Source organism: Perognathus longimembris, chromosome 19 (genome assembly GCF_023159225.1).
Source record: "Perognathus longimembris pacificus isolate PPM17 chromosome 19, ASM2315922v1, whole genome shotgun sequence".
Lineage (NCBI taxonomy): Eukaryota > Metazoa > Chordata > Mammalia > Rodentia > Heteromyidae > Perognathus > Perognathus longimembris.
In genome coordinates, this window is record NC_063179.1 from 7,969,553 (window position 1) to 7,996,177 (window position 26,625).

General features: G+C 39.9%; 1 protein-coding gene across 1 annotated transcript in view; it reads right to left on the reverse strand.

The window, feature by feature from the left end:
- Nucleotides 1-25,714, reverse strand: part of LOC125367551 (golgin subfamily A member 2-like) — a 29,469-nt gene extending 3,755 nt beyond the window's left edge. Inside the window, exons 1-5 of the mRNA XM_048368237.1 lie at nt 25,625-25,714; nt 8,100-8,189; nt 4,374-4,461; nt 1,685-1,839; nt 815-885 (exon numbers count right to left, since the gene is read on the reverse strand). Of these exons, the coding sequence (XP_048224194.1) occupies nt 815-885; nt 1,685-1,839; nt 4,374-4,461; nt 8,100-8,189; nt 25,625-25,714 (494 nt within the window). The remainder of the gene's footprint in view (nt 1-814; nt 886-1,684; nt 1,840-4,373; nt 4,462-8,099; nt 8,190-25,624) is intronic.
- Nucleotides 25,715-26,625: the final 911 nt, after the last annotated feature.

Genomic DNA, 26,625 nt, shown 5'->3' on the forward strand with positions numbered 1-26,625 from the left:
CTCCAACAAGCTCAACCTCCAAACTTCCATAATTCCGAAGGAGCTAGCTTCTTTCAATTTCTCTTTCCTGCATGCCTGGCCTCTTCTCATGCCTCTCCCCTCTCTGCAGACCTACTTGAGGCCTCAAGGCTTCTCTGCAGGCTTCCTTGAGGCCTTAAGGCCTTTCACAGACCTCGGGCTTCTCCCCACAGGCCCCTTAGCAGGCTCAGGCACTGCTCTGCCCAGCAGAGCACTCCTCTGGCAGACACTTCTTGCTGCTCCGTTCCGTCCTGCTTCACTGCACACAATGCCCCTCAGTTCCTCTCTACATACACCCTGCCCACTCCCATGGCCACCCCCCACATACCCACCCACATTCGCATACATACAATTGCTGCCTCCCCTTGAACGCACGCCCAGTAAAGACACCTCCACATCATGCTCCAATGGCTCTGATGCCCCCACCTCAAGCTGGTTAGCACATTCCCTAATGGTTTACATGTCCAATCAAATCATTAATTTGATTCTCTTTTTGGGGTAGAGGGGCTTCCCCCAATTTCAATTAAACAGGAAAGGTACAGCAAATCCAACAGGCTTTCTGTACAACGGTCTGGCCAGTAAAGCTACTGTAACACATTAACAAAAATGAGGGGTAATCTTAACAAAAAATTATTTCCCTGTTGACCACATCAATTAATGCTGGGTAGTCCTGTCTTTAGGGGATTTTCTGAATATCTCTGAAGAGTCCATCTTGAGCCATCTGTTGGATATTGTCCCACTGCCTTTTTCCCATGAGAGTGATGAATCTCCTGCTGTTTTCCTGTACCTTCCATACCTGACTGTGTGCCGAATAAGATCCTTGCCACTTTGGTTCCAGTTCAGGAGCATGATGCCTTTTAACCTAAACTAGGTGCCAGGCAAGAAATAGAGGATGGAGTTTTTTTTCAGGCATCAGTTGCCCTGGGCATCAACGTATGTTGTTATCAAATTGTCTTTAAAATTGATTAGCGAAGGAATAAATCAGTGTGATGAACATTTGGTATGTTGAGTTCATCACAAAACAAGATCACTGGGTGCTTGTGGCTCACACAAATATTCCTAGCTACTTGGGAAGCAGAGATTAAGACTATTGTTTAAGGTCAACCTTGTGCAAACTTCCATAAGACTTCATCTGATCCAACTACTGGCCGGGTGCATTGGTGCTTGCCTAGCATCCCAGGTTCATGGGAATCTCAGAACCCAAGGTTCATCATTCCAGGCCAGTCTGGGTGGAAGGTAGCAAAACTCCACAGGCAAAGCTGGGCAGAATGGGGTATGCCTGTCTTTGCAGCTACATTATTATCAAGAATAGTAGGAAGGTTTTCTTGTTTATATTTTACTTGTATTTATTTATTTAGCCATTCAGGCAACTTGAACTCTGGGCTTGGGTGCTATCCTTGAGCTTCTTTTGCTCAATGCTAGCCCTTTACTACTTGAGTCATAGTACTCCTTCCAGATTTGCCTAAGTAGTTTATTGGATATAAGAGTTTCATGGATTTTCCCGTCCAGGGTGTCTTTGAACTGATATCGTAATATCTCAACTTCCTAAGTAGCTAGGTTTACAGGTGTGAGCCACCAGTGCCTGACTCTAATGTGATTTTATTTTTCCTGCATCTTCCAAGGGAATTTGATCAAATGAATTCTTTCTCATATTGCTTATACTCACAAGATACCTCTCCAGTGTAAGTTCTAATATGACTATAAAGATCGGTGGAACAAGTGACAACTTCATCACATTGTTTAAACCCATAGCGTTGCCCACATTGCTGCCATCTAGAGGGTTCTGCTCCAGTGTGTGTTCTTTGATGTGCTTGCAGATCACTGGAACAAGTAATGCTTTTCTACATTCCTACATAGATTGGGTTTCTCTCTAGTTTGAAATGTTTCCTGCTCTTTAAGATGATGAGGAGAAATGAAAGCTTTCTCACATTGCTTATAGCTCATATTGTGCATTCTCTTCAGTGTGACTTCTCTCATGTCTTCGATGGATACTAGCACAATCAAAGCTTTTCTCACATTGCTTACATCCAAAATATCCACCATAACTGTGAGTTCCTACGTGTCTTTGAAGGGTGTTAAAACAAGGGAGGGATTTCCCCAGTACTCACATTCACAGTGTTTCTCTTCAGTGTGAATTGTTTTCAAGTGTATGAAATGAAGTGGGATGTCTGAAGTCTTTCCCCCATTTTGGACATGTTAATGTTCCATTGCGAATTCATTCATGGATTTCAATGTCATGCAATTTGCCGCCGAAGGCTTTGCCATGCTGATGTTATGCATGGAGTTTAAAGGCAGTGCTGTCACAAGTTTCATCTGAAATGATGAACTTCATTTCCATGACTCCTTTGGATGTCTGGTCACATGATTGGAGTTTTTTTTTTTTTTTTTTTTTTGGCCAGTCCTTGGCCGTGAACTCAAGGCTTGAGCACTGTTCCTGGCTTCTTTTTGCTCAAGGCTAGCACTCTGCCACTTGAGCCACAGCACCACTTCTTTCCATTTTCTGTATATGTGGTGCTGAGGAATCAAACCCAGGGCCTTATGTATAGGAGGCAAGCACTCTTGCCCCTCGGCCATATTCCAAGCCCCACAGGATTGGAGTTTTGCAGGATCTCCATTTTCATGTCTATGAACATACTGGGAAGAGGTAGAGGATTACAAAGTGTCTCTACATTTCCTGGTACTCATAGGTTTTGTGTCTGGTGTGAATTTGGAGGGCACATCTATCAGGAAATATGATATTACTTCTGCACAACCAGTGTTACTCCAGGAAAAGTTTCTTGTTTAGAGTATGGTCTGGAGCCTGTTGGAAGGGCTCTATTCAGAGGCTGAGTGTACACATTTATGTACTTCACTCTGTATACTTATGCTCATTCCCTTCGCTATGTGTTCCAAATGTGCATTTTTTTTGTCAATAAATCATCCTCTGATAAGAAAGAAAATACAAAATATTAGTCATGTGAGAATTTGGATGATGTTTAATTTAACACCAATGAAAAATGCTTAATTTAGTACCATTTAAAAGGTTTTCCACTTAGCTCAGTAGCTGTCTGGAGCTATGGTCTGTGATTGTCAATAACTTTGACCTGTGCCATCTCACGCCCAGACTGCTGAACCCCAAATCAGCTTAGGGCCGAGAGGATTTGTGCTAAAGTTCTGCTCTGGGTCCTGAATCTGGGAGATGGGGGTAAAGCTGTAAATCACCAATAACCCAAAGCAACAGCTTTACTAAATGTATTTTCTTCTGTTTCTATTGACTCTTCTGTTTTCTTTTTCTGTTATTGACCAGGCGAGGCAGGCCTGGTCAGATGAAAAGGCACAGAGGGGCTTTGGCTCTGACAGCAGCCACTTTACTTCCATAGAGAGGGGATGGATAGTCTGTTCTCTGGGTTTAAATAAGATCATTGCATTTCACACGCCTGGAAGCAGATAATGAGCTGCTACTTGCGCATCTGTTCTGGTCTTGTGTCTATACAATATTAGAGAATAGGTTATAATGGTTAGAGGTGTGTGTGTGTGTGTGTGTGTGTGTGTGTGTGTGTGTGCGTGCGCGCGCATGCACATGTGTGATGTTTTCTTTCAGACTTAAGAAGGCAAAGAAGGAGGAGTGAAGCTGTGTATTAAGAGTATTTTCATTCGTCTTTCTGTTGAACAAACTTGGCTACAGAGCTAAATCCCAATGGAGGACAAGATCAGAGGTAGACACACAAGTTGGTTCTCCTAAGCAATTACTTTCATGGAGTTTGAGATGCATGATTTTATTAGAGGCCAACATCTGTAAAAGTAAAGGTAAAATCTGGGTAGCAAAAAAAATCAAAATGTGGGTAAAGGCCTGAAAAACTTTGGCCAATGTTATGTTTTTAGGTCAAAAGGGTGAATCTTATACATTGCCTTGGTCAATAAGATGCTGTGTGTTGGTTGTTCTAGTAAGGGTGTGACTTAGGGTAGGTATGTCTCAACAACCTGAAGACAGAAAGAACCTGAAAGAGCTTAGAAGGGTGAAGGACAAAGGGTTCAGAGAGGCAAAGAGGGGACAGAGAGACAAGTCCTTCCTCAGGGGGTGATCTGCTCCTCACATCCTTGTGTCTGTTTAAGATAGGGCTGCTCAGGAGAGGAATATTTTTCCTCAAGTTTTTACTGAAGTTAGTGATAATGAGTCACAGAGAAGGATAATTGTGAGTTATTTTTTCTCTCTTAGGAATGACTGTAGGTAGTTGTGGAAGGAGATGGCACTGCCTGAGAAGCAGAGTCATACTTGGGTGAAGAACATGGAGCTCCATGTGATCTTCCACTTGAACCACAAGGCAATCTTCCATCTGTAATACCAAAAGACTCCCTGATTGTTTTCTGCATCTTACTTGCAGCATTGCCAGAATGCTTTCCCCCAAGTATAATACTATTCATATCACACTCTTGCTCATAATCATCCAATGACTTCTCACTGTTCTGTCAGACAAAGCCATCAGGGTATTCTGAAATTCAATCTGATGCTACTGTGATATCTAAAAGCTGTGTTTGTGAAATATAAAGATAGTAGCTGCAGGTCGATGGAAGCAGCAACAAGATCTGCTAACCCCAGTCAAGTGGAGAAAGCATCCAAATGTGGAGTGAGACTATGGGATGATGTAACTCATCTCGTAGGTGGGAAAAGGGGCAACAATGTGAAACTTAGCTTGGCTGCAAGAGTGGGAAGAATTGCCCTGAACAGCTGTAGATGTGGGTATTACAGTGCCCAGGAAGATGATCTCCATATCAAGCTGGCTCAAGGTGCCAAGATATTGTAAATATTGCCTAAAAAACAGACTCAAAATCATTTGAGATGATAAAATTCTTCCTCCAATGAATACATCCCTTTAACTAAAGGAATGTTTCAAAATTCAGAATGCAGATGAAGAAAATGAAAACACTCTAGTTTGTTATATGTTTTGTAAATTTTGATGCTAAATGCCTGCCGTATTTAAGAATACGTGACATCTTAGTGTCAATAAATTAGCCTGTGTTTTCAGTTTCAAAATACAAAGGTGAGCAAAATTTATTTAGGTTTATTATTTTGTTGAAGCCATGCCAGCTCAACCATATTATTGAGACATTTATGAAACTTGAAGAGTCATATTTACAAGCTATTTATAATAACTATTTAAGTAAGTTACTGAAGGACATTCCTATTGTAAAATTAGAAAGCAAATAAAACACTACAATGCAATGCCATGTATCTAAGTAGACCAAGTCTTCAAAAATTGAATTATTTTAAATGAATACATGAGAACATAAGACTACACATTTATGGGGTACCAGGTGATGTTTCAATATGGACACACATTGTGTAATTTTAAAATTTAGATTAAATGGCCCATTTCCTCAAACATCATTTCTCTGAAAATGAAAATATTCAGTTATTTCTGCTAGGCTTTTGAGATAGATGGTGCAGTGTTGTTTTGCTTTTTGAATCTACATTCATCCTATGCATGCCAGAACTTCTTCCCCTTACCTGTCTCTGCGTGTCCACTGATCAACCTTTCCCACCCTTCCTCCTGCTTAGTCCACTCGATTTCTACCAAGCGCCATGCAACTCTCAAATCTGAAATCAGCTTTTTAATATTCCACAAAGCCAGCAAGATTATGTTGCACTGCTTTTTCTGTGTCTGGATTATTTCAGTTAAAATAATGACATCCAGTTCCATCCATGTTGTGACAAATGACAGGATTTTATTCTTTCTCATGGACAGTTAGCCTCCAATCATATATATGGACCACATTTCCTTCATCAGTTCATCAGTTGATGAGCACTTAGGTTGTTTCCATATTTTAGCTACAGTGCTTCAATAAACATCAGAGTACAGATGTTTCTTCAACATGTATTTCACTCTTTTGGTCTATACCCAGTAGTGGGATTGCTGGGTCAAAGCAGTTTGTTTTAATTATTTTGAGGAACCTCCATACAGATTTCCATAGTTGCTGTATTAATTTACATTGCTACCAATAGTATGCCAATATTTTCTTTTCTCTACAGCTTTGCTAGAACTTTCTATCTTGTTTTCCTGAAGAGTAAAAAAAAATAACTTTAAGAAAATTCACTACACTGGTGTCATCTTTGCAAGGTGGAGGTATATAACATTTTTAGGAAGTTTTCCATACATTATTCCTCCAATTATCCCTTTCTTGTAGGTAGCACATGTGTTGTGGTCTCTTGATCTTTCCCATTTAGCATAAAAGTATGCTGTGGGAACTTTTTTCTTGGCCTATTTCCTGCATAGCTTCACCTCATTTTGCTGTTTCCTTTTGAAGCAAAATTTCCAGAGAATTTAGGTCTTTATACTTGCAGTCTCCAGTTTTCCTTTCCAATATCATCTTAAATCGACCCCAAACCAGGTGTTGCTTCACTTAGATCTCCCTTGTCAAAACCATGAGCTCTTTCTTTTTGTTCTATGCATGCATGCATACACATATACATGTATTTTATCTTCAAGTGTTGTACAAAGGGTATCAATTCAACATGTCAGTTTGTGAGTACAATGCATCTTGATCATTATCATCCCTTTCATCATTCTCCTTTAGCTTTCCCAATCCACCCCTCCCTTCAGTTTACCTGGTTCCACTTTCACATCTGTACCTTGAATAATATGACTACATTCACCCACCCTTCTTCTCTCTGTTCATCTGTCCCTCCTTCCCTTGACATTCTCCTCACAACACATGTTCCAGCTTCCTAGTATTTGTGTTGTTAATTTCTAAGTGAGTTGTTCAAAGGCGTTATGCCATTAGAATCTTCCCTTGCATTTACTATGCTTTAGTTTTGTTTGCATGTTTATGCATGTGACCCTATATGATGATCTCCACATTGCTAATCCTGGTCAGTGTCTTCCTTGACTCAGCAGAAGGAGCCCACATGTCCTCATAGCTCTAGAATACGCCTCTGGGTTTTTTCAGACATCACTGTCCTGGGCTGGAACCTATGCCTTCTCCAGTCTTTTACAGCAGAGGCCCAGAGCTGAACTTTAAGTCCTCTTCTTTATCAATATTTGTGCGCGCTCTCTCTCTTTCTCTCTCTCCATCTTTCTTTTCTTCTTCTTCTTCTTCTTCTTCTTCTTCTTCTTCTTCTTCTTCTTCTTCTTCTTCTTCTTCTTCTTCTTCTTCTTCTTCTTCTTCCTCTCTCTCTTTCCCTGATTTTATCCAGTCTCTCTATTGTTTTTAATGATATTGGATTAATTTCCTAGGACTATGGTAGCAAATTGCCAACAACTTAGTCATTAAAACTACAGAGTTGCATATTAAATTATATATTTTGATTATATAATTAAATTCATTACATATTTTAAAACCAGCATGGCCCAATGCTTTTTTGAACTTAAGCACACAAAGCCTTGAATTCAAACCCTAGTACTTCCAGACCACGGTCACCACCACCAAGTCCCAAACAAAAAACAAAACAGAAAACAAGCCATAGAACTACGTGTAGTGGGGTGTTTTTTTTTGAGGGGTGAGGGGGAAATTTGGAGTAATAATCAGAAAGAAATAAAATCCCTTCTGGAGAGCAATTATAAACTTAGAATCCAAGGCTATCTAGAGAAATTAGCAGAGTTCAAGAGCAAACCATTTCTCTCCTGGTTCTGTAGGACCAGAAGCACCTACTGTGGGAGCTTGCAAGCAGGAGGGGCTCCATTTGCATGGTGGTGTCTATTTTCTCTTGCTATTCCTAGTATTTAGTTCTTTCTGAGCCATTTGTATTTTTCATGATACTTGTTAAAACGTTTTCATTTGTTTTCTTATGAGTGTTGAACCCACTAGTCTCAGGTTTTCTATGACATTTTCTAGATGAGAAATCTGAACTTATTACCCCACAGGAGGAGTTATTGCACCATGGAATAGTGATGTGTGAGCAATACCCCTAATTCTGTATGGAAGTCTCTGCTCTTCCTCTCTCAGATCATGGCCGTTTACCTTACAATGAACTGGAACCCCCTGAGTCCTTCGGTGTGGCAATTGGCTGTACAGCGAATGTTTGCAAAAAGCCAAAGCTGAGAAAAAATTCCTTCTCTTGACCCATCAATATTTTGAATTGGCAATCCAACCAAAGTACACCTTACCTTTTGTTGTAGACATCTTTTTATTTTCTGCTTAGATGAAAAAAGGAGCTTCTCATGTGGCTCAATAGTAAACATGTAGTCAGTAAACAGCTAAAAAATGAAGACATATTGAGTGGAGAACAGTGGACTATGGTCTAACTATGTTATATAAACCACATTAAGACTTTCAGTATGAACAATAGAAATGATTTATACTACCTTACACATTGGTACAGAATAAGTCACCGAGGCATGTTATTTACTTGGTTTTCCCAAAGAGTGGTATATTTCATTCCTTTGAGGTTACAGAAATGAAGAACTTATGAGTGGATTTTCTAGTGGCTAAAAAGCACAGCCTCTGGAGAAGGAGCCATCTGAGTCTGAAGCTTAGCTTCAGATCAAACTATGATGCAAATAATTTGCCTGATCCTCAGTTTCTCCACTTCTGATAGAGGATGGCTTCAGTACTTACTGGTCTTCAAGGAGGAACTTTGATGACTTACATGGGATTGTATCTGTTATCTGGGGATACTGAATTCTGCCCTGCCTGGAATCTTACTTGACTACATGTTTCTAAGAGGTTTGGGACATCTGAAAAAATTTCCTGACTGGACATTTTAGCAAAGAAATCTTGTAAAAAGTTCATTTGGAACATGCAGTGCTTCATTCTATTTTTTTTTGCCAGTCCTAGGCTGTGAACTCAGGGCCTGAGCACTGTCCCTGGCTTCTTTTTTGCTCAAGGCTAGCACTCTGCCACTTGAGCCACAGCGCCACTTCTGGCTATTTTCTGTATATGTGGTGCTGAGGAATCGAACCCAGGGCCTCATGTATACGAGGCAAGCACTCTTGCCACTAGGCCATATTCCCAACCCCCAGTGCTTCATTCTAAAGTATGGTCTTCTATGTTCTGGGATCCACGTGCACCCACTCGCACGTGCACATGAAGAAAGAATACTTGGGCTTTATGTAGCTAGCCAGGTTCATGGATTAGAGTAGTGGGAGAACAGGAGAAAGTCAAGGAAATGGGATGATTAGTAAAATACATTCCCATCAAGATCCTGGGGTCTGAACAGTCATATTCAAATTTCTTCCTTTCTCAGAAGCTGCAGTGGCTTGAAGCGTCAACAGTAATGCCGAGTGTTGGGAGGTGCCCAACAGTGGTGGGGCCATGGTTATTAATGCCAGGGAGGCATTAATGTCACAGGCTTGGGTTAGTTATTGTGCAAAGGGGCTTACTGTCAAAGCAAACTCTTGCACTAGCTCAATCTCACTTTCTCTAGCTTCCTGCCATGGAAACATGAAGGCTCTACTCCCTTGTTCTTTAAATTCTCCCTTACCAAGAACTGTGACCTCCTAAAGTTTCTAAATACTCAGCCTCCCCAGCATGAGTTCCAAAGACAAAGTTAGGCTTTCTTAAAAACAAACAAACAAAAAGAAACAACCCAACAAAGAACAATACATACAGAGAAGTGGAGCAACTTACTTACTTGTTTAATTTTCCATACCTCACTAGGCCAACAGATTGAGTGCTATCTGGAGATTCAGTTGGAAAATTTAAACCATATCTTCCCTAGAAGCAATTATGCTCAAGATTTTAGAAGCAATTTCTAGGGCCATTAATCCCCGTTAACACTTTGTGTGCTGTACTTTATGGATAGGGTAAGAAAAAGTATGCCTGGAACAAATGAGTCCTGAGTCCCCTTCTATAATTTCCTTTCTTGAAACAACTGAGGAATGACAGCTTTAAGTAGTGGTGAGCCCTGAATAGTAGAGTGGAGTTCCTTAACAGCTCATAAGAGGTTTTGGAATAAACTTAATGGGCACTGAGTTGAAAAAAGATTGGAAACTTCAATATCATAAAGATTAAATTTCCTTTATCTCTACTGAACATCCCCTTCTGTGAGTCATCTAAAATTTAAACCTAAATCATTGATACTCGTTCAAAGAGATTTATCTTCTTCCGATGATTGCTCTCCTAGTCTGATGATTATTCACCATTGGATTTAATTTTAAAATCTTAAAAAAAACAATGATCTTTAAGTGGCTACTCAAAAGAGTTGCCATTTAACAGAGCAATTTATAATGCAATATATCTTGGACTTGATTTTTTTCCCTTCTTTTTGCTGGTCCCAGGGCTTGAACTCGGGCTTGAGCTCTGTTCTTATGCTTCTTTTGCTCAAGGATAGCACTCTACCACTTGAGCCACAGCACCACTTCTGGCTTTTTTTTTTTTTTGAGTAGTTTATTGGAGACAAGACATGGAGTTTCCTTCCTGGGCTGGCTTCAAACTAGGATCTTTAGATCTCAGCCTCCTGAGAAGCCAGGATTACAGGTATGAGCCAGTGGCACCCAGGTGGCCTTACTATTTTAAAATTTAAATTAAAATAAATTAAATTTGGTTTTGCTGTACTGAAACGACATCTCACTTTGTATCCCAGGTTGATCTTTACTTCATAATTGTCCTTCCTTTGTCTCCAGAGTGCTGGGATTACAGGAATGCACCAATACTCCTGGCTCCCTTTGAACTTTAAATGACTCCTCATTGGGGCAAAATTTACTTACATGCTCTAAGCACCTCCCACAAGCGTCTACTATGATACACTTTATAGAAGAGATGGGAATTTGAGTCCTGGAAAATCTGAGGAATGGCTTGAAGCTGGCTTTAGCAAGTGAGATGTTCTTTAGAAGTTTTATATTTCATCTTAAAAAAGCTACATGTGATTTTCATGTTCAAACAATTCTGTATTTAATTTCATGTTTATAATAATTCTAAATACAAAATAACAGAAAAAGTGTTTCTTACCTAAATCCCCATCTCATTGGTTGGTTTGAACTTTGTATAAAATACTGCATTGACTTTATCAATTTAAGAAAATCTGTGCAATTGGAGAGCAAGGAAATGATATACTGAATTTTCCATGTAAATTCCCAGGTGCTGCTTGCCGTCACAGCATTACAGTAACCAAGACTTATTAAGTAAGCAAGCAAATACATAAAAGAGTCTTTTTCTCTCTTCAGTCTTGCTGGAATCTCTAGAGAGAGGCTCAGTTGTTCGGAGCGGTGGTGATTACTGGCGGTCTCAGTGGTTCTTGGCTGACACTGTGACATGAGTGCATCTCCCTGAGAGGCATGGGCTTGAATAACACGCAGACTGAGGCAGTTTTTGATTTCTGGTTGAATCTCTCCTATGACCTCCAGAACGTGCTCCTTGGAGGAGCTTTTCAGGAGAAAGCTGATGTTTCAGATCTCATATTTTAGCACTAGCCATTTTAATGACATTCGAACTAATCTCACAGTCTTAGTCTTTGGCTCCCACGACCTGCTTTCTGATTTCAATTTCAGTTTAATTTTTTCTTTATATTTGTGGCTTTCCTCAGGAGAACCCATGCCCATTGTCAAAACATCCTGACGGTGCTTTTGCCTACTGGCAAGGTGACATGATGGAAATATGAGGTTGAGTTTTTCAGAGCAAAGTCATGGCTGTACCCATCACATGGGTCTCTTCTCCAGGGTAGAAAAATGCCCTTTCATTGTGCCACAGGCCTTGTTTTCTTCAGTTGTGGCCACACATTCCAGGTCTGGGTGGGTCACTTTTACTGGACTACCAGGACTCCATAGGAGATAGTGCCAGATTGGCCTTTGAGAAGAGACTTACCACCAAGGCTGTGCAAAGTCCCTTGCGCTGCCCTAGTTGCTTTGCTCAATGGAGTCAGGAGCAAGGATAGACAGCAGGTTCTGGAAGCCCTTGGAGGCCAGCTTAGTGGAGGTATTTTGGCAGTCTTCCCTAAAGATTTCTTATACTGTTTCTGGTAAGGGTTTCCAGTTCAGGGAATGACTTGCACTGGACAAAAGATGGCAGCTACAGAGAGGAGTCAGTATTTCAGAAGTCTGGGATAGGAACCTTCTACAGCGTTCTCTGGTGGCCTTTCCATCCTTCGCCTCCTGTCTATACTGTAGAAAGGAAGGGAACGATGCTAATGACATCATTGTTTGTAGGCCCTTGGCCCACTTCAGCCTGTGATCCTTCTTGTCTCCCCTGAATCTGTGGACTGACATCTTAAACTATGTACAGTGGATTGAACTCAGGACCTGGGACTGGTTATATAAGCACAGTATCTTTCTGCCTCCTTCTGTGTCTCCCTGGTCTTCGACTTCCTCAGCGCAGGCTCATTAATCAACATTTCCCAATCCATTTTCCATCATTGAGAGTAAACGTTCGGCGTGACTTCCCCTTCTATTGAATATCTCTAAGCACTCATTTTTTTTTGTCATCTTGTTTGCTCAAGAAAATTGCCTTGTTTTGACCACCCCATTGAACACAACAGAAAATCAAGTGGTAAGCACTCGATTACCCATGAATGTCAAAGCAAATGCGGGCGTGTTCCTCTTCCTCAGTGCTGGCGTTTGACAGCCCCCACGCCAGCAGCTTGGGATTCATTGATTTGGCTCCACAATTGTTTTCTATTCACTTTTCCCAGTTTACCCTGGATCCACTAAAACTCTATTACTTCTTAGATTTCTAACTCAGCAATTTACCTTTCAAGCACATTCTGAATTGACATGTTTCACAGAAGACCACCACTATAATAATTAAATATCGAACACGTATTTGTTCAGACAGCAGTAAGTAAAGAATTCTAAGATTCTCAATCAGCTTGCTTTTCCTTCCCTCCCTCCCTCTCTTCTTTCTTTTTGGTTTTCATTTTTTTATTTTAGTTTTGTCTGTTGAAGGGCTTGAACTCAGGGCCCGGGTGCTGTCCCTGAGCCTCTTTGTGCTCAAGGCTAGTGCTCTACCACTTGCACCACTTGCGACACTTTTTTTCTTTCTTTCCTTCCTTCTTCTCTTTCTTCTTTCTTTCTGGAATTGCCAAATGAAAACAAAGAGAAAGGCATTGCATCTCAGGGTGATGATCTTTTCATTTTCTCCTCTAAGTTCAATAGCATGTTCTTCATCAAGTCTCAGAATCTTCTGTCTATCCGATTCTATCATATACTTGTTTATACCTGTGCCAATGAATCAGCATAAAAATCCCTATAATTATATAGTCTGTGTTCATATATGATAGAGGAAATCTTTTACATATCTTTCTACATTTCAGTTTTCATGGACTTTTGAACTACCCCATTCATGGTGGAATAAGTTTTCTGAGTTTCTTAAAACTTTTCCTGTAATTTTGACTGAAACTGAAGTGATCTTATGGATTAGCCTGGGAAGAATTAACTTTACAAAAAAGCCTGGAAACTGTCTTATTGTACAATATGAAATATCTCCCTGTTTCCCAGGCTTTTGTTACTAGGTGTTTTATGAGCTTTGAAAGTTTTATCTATATACACATAGACCAGGCTTCTCAAGAGCTGTTTTTTTATTGCTTTTTTGATAGGTATTTAAAAAATCAATATTTGGAAGAGAAGAGATTATTGAGTTTTGCAAGGTGCTCTTTTATCTGGTAATCGATCCTCCATTAAATAGTTTAAATAGATATTTAAATAGATATTTTAAATGACTACCCCAGTGTTTAGGTATTTTTATTATTTTTTTCCTGATTGCTTTAACCAAAACCTTATGGAAATAATGGTATGACACTGTCCATTGTTATCATTTTATTCCTCATACTAAAGACATAGAAATACTTAAATTCCTCCGTTAAAATAGTGTAATTTAGTAGTTTAAAAACTGTATTCATTTATTTATTTTGGGTGCTGTTCCTGGGTTTGAACTCAGTGCCTGGGCACTGTCCCTGAGTGTTTGTGCTCAAGGATAGCACTCTCATTTTGTAGGTTATTGAATGTAACTTACCAAATGTATTCGTCAAGACACACCATGCTATTGTATGGTGTAAACAAACAAACAGACAGAGACAGACAGCAAAGATATGGCCATACATTAGTCACAGAAAACCAGTTCCTTGTGGGACTGAGAAACTCCCAAGGGCAATTGTACCTTGCATGGTGAGAACATTGGGTCATGCCAGGTCAGTAAAGTCCTTCTCCATGGGGAAGGTGGGAAAAAGCAAAGATTTGTGTACAGCCTCTTACTGTTTCTTCATGTATGTAGTATTTCCCTTGAATTTCTTGTCCAGAACTGGTCATGTGACACTGTTAGGCAACATGGATGCTAGGATATCATGAAATGCTAGTCTAATGTGTATGCATATGAAGCTGCTTGTTTCAGGTTATGCGGTTAGCATACGCAGGTCAGGATGCTAGCTCTACAAATGCAGCAGTGACGCTCACTAGACCCTATGTTGCAAATTAACTACACAACTTGTGGGTGGGGATGGGAGGGAAAAACTGGGAGTGAATGAGGGAAAATAAAATAAAATGTACTCCTTACCTCACTTATATGACTGTAACCCTTCTGTATATCACCTTTATAATAACAATAATATTAATTCTGTTTTTTAAAAAAATGCTACTGGGTTTTTGAGACAAGGTTCTCATTATGTAGCCTAGCTGGACCTAAACGACCTAATATGATATAGATGGTCAAAGATTTGCCATGTAGCCATGACTGACCTCTGACTCAAACCTCCAACCTTCACTGCTCAAGGGCTGGCATTATAGGCATGTACCAATAGGCCCAACTCGTTCCTAGTTTTAAAACAACAATGTGTGTTGACGTTCACTAAAATGCCTTTCTGTATTGATTTGATATAGTACAAGATTTTCTGCTCTGGTCTACTGATGTGGTAATTAGCTCATTTTCTTATGCTTATTTTTCCTGGGACAAAGTCCCTCTCATCATTCTGTGTTCTTTATACCCTATTGGACTTATTAGCTAAGGCTTGGTTGGGATGTTTGCATATACAGTCATACCTATAATCTTTTTTCCCTGAAGTACCTGTGTCTGGTTTTAAACTCAAGATTAACCTAGCTTCTACTTCCTCCATTTTCTGGAACAAATTGCATCGGAAGGAATTTAACTGTATTTTAGAGATCTTGTAAAGTCACATGGACAGGAGTATTTTTTTAGGAACTAAGTTTTTAAATTTACTTATGAGTATTTTCATAATACTTAGAGATAGTACTAAATTTTTATTGTCTTCTCTTTCTTGATGAGTTTTGTGCACTTTTGTTTAGCTTATTAATTATTTGAAAGAACCAGGCAAAAGGTCTACCTTCTAACCTCCCATCACTCAAACTCTCACTCATACATACTTAAAATTTCCCTGAATTCTTGGAATCCAAATTCTCTCATTTCTCTGGTTCCTTCAGGACTGATTTTTGGGGAAGGTCAGTAAATACAGCTGGATTACAGTCTTTTGAGAATTTGAAGACCAAGATTTGTATGTATATAGGGCTTACTTATAGAAAGAGGCAAAATTCCAATCTGAACATAGCTGCTATATACTTAAGAACAATGTGTCACAATATAAACTTAGAAAAGACATTTCTTTATGCCTCACTATTCACATCTGCAAAAAAGAGGACTTTATTAAATGATTATTACAAACTCTGAGTTTTAAAACTATACTGGAGGGCTGGGAATATGGCCTAGTGGTAAAGTGCTTGCCTCGTATACATGAAGCCCTAGGTTTGATTCCTCAGCACCACGTATGTAAAAAAAGCAGTAGTGGCGCTTTGGCTCAAGTGGTAGAGTGCTAGCCTTGAGCAAAAAGAAGCCAGGGACAGTGTTCAGGCCCTGAGTTCAAGCACCAGGACTGGCAAAAAAAGGAAAAAAATGTAGTGGAAGCTTAATTCTTGTGATTGCTTGAGTTCCACAACTACTTACCCCTTCCCCTTCCATCCATGTCACTCGAAGAGATTTTCTAGCCTTGAGGTTGGCCGGGTGACTTGTGCCCAGTGGAATGTGTGCAGGTATGATGCTTGAAGAACACTTAAATATTGTTGGTTCTGGTAACCTCCTGGTCTCCCATAAGAAGTATTTTTCCAGATAGTTCTGCTCCCAATAACACAGATGCAAGAATAAACACTGGTGCTTCATTCCCAGAATCTGGACCCTAAATCTAAACTTTACTACTAATGTAGGATCATCCAGGTTAAATCTGCTAAGCTGTAGTATACCTGTTGACCTGCGAATGTGATAGATACCAAATGCTCAGCTTAGTGAAATTATAAGTTGAAGGATGATTTGTTACACAGTATTACTATGCTCATAACTGACTAATATAACTTAATTGAGTCAATGGTATCCAGATTATGTGGAAATGGAATAATGATGCTTCTCAAGCTGTAATAGGGTTTTTGTTTTTTAAAATCCAAGAAAGATATTTCCATATCACTTCTGTTGCTCTTTTAAGTTTTTTTTAAAAGTAGAAACACATACAATGGATTAACTTTAACATTTTTATTCCCTGACATAAGATCAGTGTAGCTTTCTTTTAATAGCTTTCTTTGTCCACATGATAAAAGTACGTTGACGGTGGTCACTTTATTATATACACAGGTGATGTAGTTGTATTTTGTGTGGGGAAAACTATTTATTGCTTGCACAATGACAGTGAATGCATAAATATTTCATGATACTGGTAGATACTTGCTGGTTACCTTCTCTGCTTCCACTTCCCTAATCTCCATTAGGACTCCACAGGATTCTGGAAAAACTGTCATTAATCTCAACTCTAGAGATGAAACAAACCATCTAGAAAAGGCTCCTTTGTACATTCCGTTTAGCAAGTTCTGCTATTTGTGTCCTGTGTCCTGCAATCATTGTGAATCTGAGGACTGTTGCTGCGAGTTCTGGAAATCTTCGTTTCCTCTAGAACTCTGGAAGTACTAAGACTAATGAAAGAAATCAGTTACAAAAGGAAATGGATTTTCTAACTCCATTTGTATGAAATGTCTAGTGGAGGCAAATCTCTGAAGTCTGAAAGGGGATTGGTGAGTGGAATGGGTATCAAAGTGTCGCCTAAAGGATATGGGTTTCTTTTTTACAGTGATGCACATGTTTCAAAAATTACTTGTGATAGTTACACAACCATGTGAATATTAGTAAAATTCAGTGACACTGAGTGGATGAGTTGCATGGTATATGAATTACATTTCAATAATTGGAGAATTTCAATATTGGAGAAATGTGGCCTGATCAAGGTTAATAAGAGGGGAGTTGCACTTCTTTGAATCACATGTGGGTAGTTAGTAAGGTTGTCTCACAGAGGCTAAGAGGTAGACGGGAAACATGAAATAGAATATTGATGCCCTTGCTTGCATGGATAGACATACCCATGTTCCCTTGTCTGGGAGTGGGGTGCTTTACTTTCCTCCAATTTATGCTTTAGAAATGAGGTGATAGGAACTTTCAAATCCACCTACCCTCACATTCACTTTTAATGGTTCTTTCATACATATAGGTTTTGTAACTGGGTTTTTTTTTTTTTTTTTTTTTTTTTGGCCAGTCCTGGGCCTTGGACTCAGGGCCTGAGCACTGTCCCTGGCTTCTTCCCGCTCAAGGCTAGCACTCTGCCACTTGAGCCACAGCGCGGCTTCTGGCCGTTTTCTGTATATGTGGTGCTGGGGAATCGAACCTAGGGCCTCGTGTATCCGAGGCAGGCACTCTTGCCACTAGGCTATATCCCCAGCCCTGGGTTTTTTTTTTTTTAACCAACAATCTTGTTTGCTAATCTTTCAAGACAATATTTAATTTCACATATTGTTCTCATTGTATGTTTCTCATCAATTCTACATTGCTTTTCTAAAGTAGCCTCTGATCTATTAATGTTTAATAATCACAGGGCAGAGACACCACCTAATTCTGCATTAGTCCCACTTGGCAATGATTTCATAGAAACTATCTCTGAGAGAGAAGTAAGTCTCTGCTGAGATGCTCTAACAGGTGACATATTGTACTTGAAGCTCTGCAGCTGGGATAATTACCCAGGAAATGGTAATTAGTAAATAATATACATTCAAGCAACCATTTCCAGAGAGAAATTTCCAGAGTGAATTGAAGGAAAAGAAGGAAATTGACCGCCTCTGTAACAAGAACCTGCCTTCCCTTTTCAGGTCCTGCAATGAAATGTTGGGGACGCACAGAGGTGAAAGCTGATTTTCCCTGAAGTACACATTATGCACACAAAGCCAACATTCTTTCAACAAGATTAATAAGTGCTATTCATGGCGCTCCCTGGGTAGCCCCGGAGTGTGAAGAGCCAGGGAACAAGGCTGTGAAATCCTCCAAGGTCTTCAGATCGGCTCACACTCTAGCTTCCACGGGAGGAGCTCAACAGCCATTCATGGCAAGAAAACGGGGAAGAGGGCCAAGATGTAGAATGCTAACATTTTAAGGCAGATATGATGGCTAATTAAGTGACTCCATTGCTAGCTAAATACCTTTGCTTGAGAATCTTGCACTTTTTTTTTTAACTTGAAACTCTTAGGAGGGGAAAATAAGAACCTTTTGTTGTTGTTATTTGCTGGTGGGGGCTGGCATCAAACCTAGGGATTATGCATGCGGGGCCAAGTGCTCTATATACCACTGAACTACATCTCCAGCCTCGAGATAATACCTTCACTAGAAGTCTAAACACGAGGTAAGCCAAAATGACAGCAGATGGTGTAGATAGGTAAAAAATTAGTAATACAAGAAAACAACACACCCTAAGGAAACAGAAATACTATCCTGTGCTTCCTGTTTATTCTGACTAGTGACTAACAATTTAATTCATAATTTCAGTGAAATAAAATTGGGATTAATTTCTAACGCCAGCAATAATCTAGTTGGAAAATCAAGGCCTTGTGATTCAGAAAACCTTGATTTTTTATTTGATTGCTTTCAACTTTTATGGCTACAGGCAATTCTTTTTATTTCTCTAGGATTCAATTGCCTTATCCTTACAAGGAAAGAGCTTGAAGACTCTAAACTGCCTTCAACTTCATGATTTTATGATTTAAGAATCTTAGGTTTCAGAGCTGGCTGACTCACTGATGATTTATCCGAGAAAAATAATATTATTGACTCTCAAATGAGGGGCTAATATTTCCTGTGGGTGAAAAATTAATTTTTAGTTATCACTAATGTCAAACCAAAGAAAATATCCCAACTCCAATGAGAAATTTAAAGAGTCTGCCTGAAGATAAATGGCTAGAATTAACAGTGTGTAAGTTCCCACAATTAACTAAAACTCTATGTAGGAATCCTTCTTCATACATTTTAAAACAATCTGTTTCCTTTCCTTTTCCAAACTAAATATTCTCGAAGAAATGAAAATATGCTTAAGGAGCATACTTAGCGAGGATCTACTTCTTCTGTGTTTTTCTACTAATATTGTCTAATTCTTAACTGATGAAACTAACATTACAAAGCGATAATAACATTCTACCACATGTTGATTCCCAGTTTGTACTTTCTACTTAATCTCCAAGGAGAAAATGAACCATTAGACTTTTAGAGTGTATATCTTAAATATCTTGGACAAACTAAATAGCTTTTCTGGAAGCCTTTTCATAATCAAAATGATCATCCAGTCAAAATTGTTTAACCTCAGGCAAAAGAGATGTTTGAGAGACTCTATCTCAGCCAATGGCTGGTACAGTAAGCAGAGAAATTTGAATTGAAATTCTAAGTAGATACACAGTTTCTATTCACTGAAAATGTGTCATATGTTAGAGCCAAAGAGTAGAAGAATATAAGTATATAAGATTCTGTTAAGCATAGTTTGGTTAGGTCAGATGTTGAGCATTTCCATCAACAGAAATCTTGACATTCAAGATCAGACTTCATTATATCAGTTTTGTTCTGAGTTCATTGTTTGGAATGTCCAGAAAGCCTCTGATTTTGACTCCTATATCACCACTAAGGCGTCCTGGTGAAATTCCCATGTTATGTTTTTCTTTTCTCATTTGCAAATCTCTCAAGTTTCTTACTTCACAGTTGGTGAGAGAGGGAGCCCCCGAAGTCTCCTTCTCCCTGAGTCCCTTAGAAACACTTACTTTTCTGCTCTCTGACCCCTGAATTGGGTGAGGGCCATGAGGATTGGCTGTGTGTTGGATCCTGGAGCAAAATATGACCACTCCTGTTCTACATGAAGACTTTCCCTAATTTCCTTTAGAATCAGAGACAAAAAAAGAAAAAAAAAGGCAGGGGGTGGTGGAGGAGTCAATTCCTGTAGTCACTCATGGATGAAAGATAGCTTGGCTGGTGACTTTTTCACCTGCATTGCTGTGTTTGAAGTTTGCTTGCAAGTCATTTGAGGGCAGAATGATCCTTTACATGGTCTTGGGAGGTATTCTGTATAGCTAGCTGTCTTGAATGCTTTTTACATGGAGATTCAATTCTAGCTCATCTCCTTAATGCCTGGATGCTCTTGGAAAAGTGCCTTGCCCAAAACAAGTACATTCTTTTTTTTTTTTTTTTTTTTGCCAGTCCTGGGCCTTGGCTTCAGGGCCTGAGCACTGTCCCTGGCTTCCTTTTGCTCAAGGCTAGCCCTCTGCCACTTGAGCCACAGCGCAGCGCCACTTCTGGCCATTTTCTGTATATGTGGTGCTGGGGAATCGAACCCATATATACGAGGCAAGCTCTCTTGCCACTAGGCCATATCCCCAGCCCCCAAAACAAGTACATTCTAAGCAAATATTTGATCTTAAATATCTTTTACTAGACAATAAAATCTAGTATCTAAAGTTCACTAAGTTATCAGTATGAGATTGACTGATGAAGTTTCCCTATAAACACAAGTATCTATTGGTTTGCTCTAAATCACATATAACTTAACAATTTTCAATGTCAGTGGGTCTTATTTGTACATGTATCTTAATTATCTTTTATCACTTGCTGAAATCTTTCTCATTTTTTTTTCTGAGAAGAGAAAATTGATTTATGTTTTCTTTCTCCTACAGGATGAGAAGCTATTTATTGCTCAAAAATAGGCAAAATGTAACTATACCTGACTGGTAACCACCAGACGCCATTTTCTGGTACTCGTACTATTGATACCCAACAATGCAGCCCGATACATAATGCATCCAATTAGAGATGCACAAATGAATTCACCCGGGGGGGAGCAGCAATAAAGGAAACTTTCTTATAATCAAAAACTAAAATGGGCATGGCGTGATACAATGACAATGTTTGCATTGAAAATGAAGATGTAGTCAATGGCTAGGTTTAACTACGCTTTGGCCAGTGAGCAGAGAATCATGACTAGGGACATAGATATTTGTAATATTATTTGCATTTAATTTTCCATTATACAAGTTTATCCTGTTACTACTAATTGGCAATAAAACTCACCATTCCCAGAATGCCTGCAACACTGTGTGACACCTATTAGGTACCCAGACAGACAGCCAGCGTAGCCCACTGAGTCATGATTCTTACCTTGTTGGTTTTAGTGGGATTGCTTTTCCCCTGCCAGAGAAAGCTCTCTCCTTTTATGTGGTCTTATTTTATTGGAGCAAGTCTACTAGGGTAATGTCTGTATCTTAAGGCCAGCTGGCTTGATAATCATGCCTGCAAAGTCATTTTGCCACATAACTATGAGGGCCCAATCTCGACCTAAATACAGCTAGAAAATTGCAATGCACTTGATTCAAGATGCTAGGTGAGCTCTAATGAGGTTCAAAGTCTTTATTTAAGATCCACGCTTCACAGGTTAAACTAAGAAAACAGATTGAAAGCAGTTTAGCATCCCAAATAAACTCGGAATAATTGCTGATACTATGAAACTACTAGTGCTGCCTTACTGAAAAGTAAATGATTGAGAAGGTAAGCCAGAGAGGATCAATCAAAACATGGAATTCAGAAGGATATGTTCAGAAGGATATTGGACAAGTTAGTGAAACTTCCTTTGGTTCAGAATGCTATCTGGGTGATAATAACAGAAGTTTATAAGGTGCTCGTGCTGTGGAACAGTACAGATAGCATTCCCAGCACACAGCGAATGGCCAATACATAGGAGTCGTTAGATACACCCAGCAGTGCCTTCCTTTGGTCATAACATTTGCCACATACTTTCTATCTGCTTGTTAATGGTTTCTCCTTTTGTTTAAATTGTGAGTCTCATAAAAGCAGGCCCCTCATGCCCTTTTCACAATTTTCAATTTTTGATACTGAGATGGGAAAGCATGAGTCTGCTGAGTAAAATACTCACTGCATACAGAAATGAATCATTTTTGATGAAACCTCTCAACCATTTTGTTAGTATGGCGTGGGTCAAACAAAATACCTTTGAGGGCTGGTTTTGGCCTGTGGACCTCTGATTTGTGATTTCTGCCAGAGACAACCGCCATGATCATTTAGCATGGAGCTTATTCAGACATGTGTTATCAATCTTCTACAGAGCTTGTGAAGACTCAATAAACATCCATAGTATGTCTAATGTTGAGCAATAGCTGTGCTGGGGAAACTTTGACATTTCAATAGTTCAGATGTTGTAAAATATTTTCTCTCCCAAACTGAAAGTATGTCAAAGCTTCCTATTCTATCTCTTTTTGAATTAAAAAAGTCTCCTTGTTTTAAATAATGACAATATATTTTACTAGCTCCTCAGTTGTGGCTGGTGGCATTTGGCTCTTTCCCAGAGACATTTCAATCCTTGTTTCTTTGTAACGGCAAACCGTCCCTCTTGAAAGAGGACCATAGACTTTAGTTATACGGAGAGGCCACTCAGGTTAGCTCTAGGTGTTCCTACTCTATGCAAATGCAGTCTCTTCCACCAGACATTAATGTCATGGCATTTTTTACTTTACTTGCACATGGAAAGAGAAAACATGACTTTAGACAATGTACCATTAAAACATTCCTAAAAATAAAAATCAGTATAAAAGTGGCAAGACACATTTCCCAGGGCATTACTAGAACTGAGCCTGGAATGGAGAGAGAAAGGGTGGATAATTTCAGTCATACTGTCAATGTCTGTAGGTAAAAATGGAGCTCAGTGGCTGGGGATATGGCCTAGTGGCAAGAGCGCTTGCCTCATATACATGAGGCCCTGGGTTCAATTCCCCAGCACCACATATACAGAAAATGGCCAGAAGTGGCACTGTGGCTCAAGCGGCAGAGTGCTAGCCTTGAGCAAAAAGAAGCCAGGGACAGTGCTCAGGCCCTGAGTCCAAGCCAGAGGACTGGCCAAAAAAAAAAAAAATGGAGCTTGGTAACTTGAGGGGATGGATGGGTTGGCAGAGATGGGGAAGAAGGATGGATGACAGGGTGACCCTGATCAAGATGCACCGTACACATAAACAGACAGGCTGGAGTGAAACCCCCTGTATGTGCAACTACTGAAAGATAATAAAGGAGAACTGGGACTAGAAATCTACTGCATAAATGTTAATTATAAAAATGTTTATATAATCCAAGAATCCAGTCTCATGAAGCCAAACCTATCTCTGATGTATTTTTTTTGCACAAATATTTCAACCAAATTTCAATGTCGGTTTAGACAGATGGATAGAATATCTTGATCGAATTTAATTAAATAGAGATTAAGAAAATCAACTCTCAAAGAGCAAAAATACTGATGGATTTGGTTCTTGTTTTTGAAGAAGTCATTTGGAGACAAACAAGGGCATGAAGAAAGAATGCCAGTTTCAGAAACCAGATATTAGGATAAAGAGACAGACAAAAGATGTGGCTAGAAGCTATTGTGTCCATGAAACCAATCAGAGAAATTATTCTGCAGCTCAAACTAGGAACTGAGTCTGTCTTAGTTCTATCTGGTGGTAATACGTATAATATATATCATATATAGGTGTTACTTTAAAAATAACACATGCAGTCTTTTCTTACAGTCTCGTGATTTGTGTTGCTTTTCTAGCTATCCTTTGGAGTAAAAGAAGGTCTTGGTAATTTTTCTCTTTCCTCTCAGATTTGAGTTTACTAGTGGACTTGTAAATAAAAATCTCACATTTTAGAATATGATTTAAAAAATGGAGCCAGTAAGAAAACATTCCCAGCTTCTACGTGCAGTCTGGGAGAATTCATACTGTTCTTCAGCCTTCAGAGTGGAAAATGGCAGTGTGAAGTTTCACAGTCGGGACACTGAGGTTTGCAAGTGTAGTAGAAGAAGGTGACCTTGGCAGGAGCCTGTCCCTCTCCCTTGATTCCTTCTCCCCTGCACCCCCCCGCCCCCCGCACATCCTTGCTGCAGGGAGAGGGGCAGCTGAGCCTGTACTACCTTGAACCTTGGTTCTCAGTGGCAACAGTGGCTACCTGGTGGGAAACAAATGGAATGTGTGGTAAATCCACTTTTAAAGACATAGGAAAATATTTTGACCCAAGCAGCAAAATTCTTTCTCATTAATTTCATCCTATTGAAATAGCACAGATAAACACATATTGGCATTTAATATTATGTTAAGAGGAAGTAAAGCTCATTTTCTAGTTCTGATGTGTTCTTATTGTTAGGTACAACTCAACTATGATTACTGCACTGTTAAGACTACTTCAACCCTGAGAGTGAATTGGGACCATACGCCATCCAGGACTGGATTATGCAAAGAAGGGATGGTGGGGGGGAGATGATGGATGGGCTAATGGGTCACTTCTGAGCTCACCTCATATGGATCTTTTTAGCTTCTCCCTGAACCTTCTGGAACCTATTATCTGGGGAATCTAGCTACCAGGTAAGAAGTCTGGCTACTCTGAGACTGCTCTGCTGGGAGGGAGCCTTGGCAGTCATATCCTGCCTCATGACTTTATCTAATATGGCCCTCCCCAAATGGATAGCAGTGCTCGGGACCTTTCTCTGAGCCTCAGAATCAGGTCCCTGTAGGTTCTCCTCACATCTATCTTTACCTGAAAGCTCCATAAGCGCTGAAGTCCTAACATTTGAGACTGAACCCTTCCTTGATTTCCAGTTCTCCTAAACCTCTCTTTCTGTCAATTTACCCAACATGTGCTCTAGCCTAAGTTTAAGGCTCAGCTTTGATTTCTCCTTCCTTCAAACCCCACAAATGAATATCCACAACCCTTGTGGAAAGCAGATGTGGTTGTATATGCCTGTAACCCCAGCTACTAGGGGATTGGCAGGGGTAGGAGGATCATGAACTTAAGCTAGCCCTGGGCAAAAGTTGGAGGCCTTATCTGGAAAACAAAAAGCAGAACAAGGGGGAGTGGTGTGGCTCCAGTGATAGAGCACTCGCTGAGTAAACACGAGGTCTTGAGTTCAATCCCCAGTACTGCCAAACAAAACAAAATGTCATTGATTTGGCATTCATAATGTACTTTAATTTTTTTCCTCTCGGTTTCCTCCATCAATGTTGCCTACATTGTCATCTCATTCAAGATCTTCCTGATAAGCCTGCCTGCCTGCCTTCTTCCCTGATGCCTTCTCAGTCTTCTATGAGGGTGAAAAATGTAAGTTGTATCTTCCTGTGCCCTTGAATATATCCCTAAAAGTCCTGCTACGGTGCGGGACATGGCTGGCACCACACCATATAGTCTTCTCCAGCCTTGGCTTGTGTTCATCCCTTCCGGCACTTAAGGAGTCAGATGGCTGCCATCCTCCCATTCTTAGCTTTACACGCCCAGGAGGCCTCTCCTGATCACCCCATCAAAAGTAGATTCTCCGAGTATTCTTCCTTATGACATCCTGTTTGTGCACTGTGGAGTTTGTGACCGTGTTTTGTATTAAATATTTATCATATACCTCTCTCCTGTATTCTTCAAGCAGCAGAAAGGTATGAGCGTATGACTCATATCGACCTGTGTTCACCTTAATGTCACTGGCAACTTGCATGGTGCCTAACACACACAAGATGCACAGTGCATTATTCTGTTGAGTAAACGAACAAATACCCTTAGGAATTGTTGGTAGATCCATGTTCTTCATTTAGAGGAAAAGCTATTAGGAGTATAAGGGGAAATTGTGAGAATGTTTTTGCTTTCCATAAGGACCCAGAAAGTAAAAAACTGAGACAGAGAATCTCATTTGAAGGGGGTCTTTTAACAGGTCACATGACACGATGGGCCATGCTTTCTAGACTTCTTGCCTAGCCTTTCATCACCCAAGTCTCATCTTTCTCCTTATCTTAGCAATCCCATTCCCAGGTCTGCTGTTCACTCACCTCGTCCTCTCCTCCATACCTCTGCCTATAACTCCACTACCAAGCTCCTGTCCACACCTAGGATGCCCCTGCCAGCTGCTTGGAACTGGAAGCTTCCCCTTCTACAATGCAGTAAGATGGGCAGAGCAGGTGGCAGATGCAATTCTTAGTTTCTAGTCTCTACAACAATGTTCATGGTGCTCAAATGGACACAAAAATAGAAGCCTGTCGGGCTTTTTCTCAGAACTGTGATGTAGATACTAAGGTCCATGACCTTGAGGCTCAGCAAGGAGGCCCTGGGTTAGACATATATATATATATATATATATATATATATATATATACACATACATACATACATACACACATATATACTTAAAGTTGTCACCATAGTGAAGCCATGGGAAAGAGTGAGGTTCTCAAGGAAAATGTTGGAGAGGAGAGGATACTGGACTTACATTTATACTGAGAAGATAACTTAAGGCAGTATCAGGAAGATTCAATAACCAAGTGGCAAGTAAGTATTTTCCTTCAACACTTACACAACACAGGAAGAGCTGTGTCCAAAACTTTACTCCTGATGTGTATTCTACTCTCACAACAT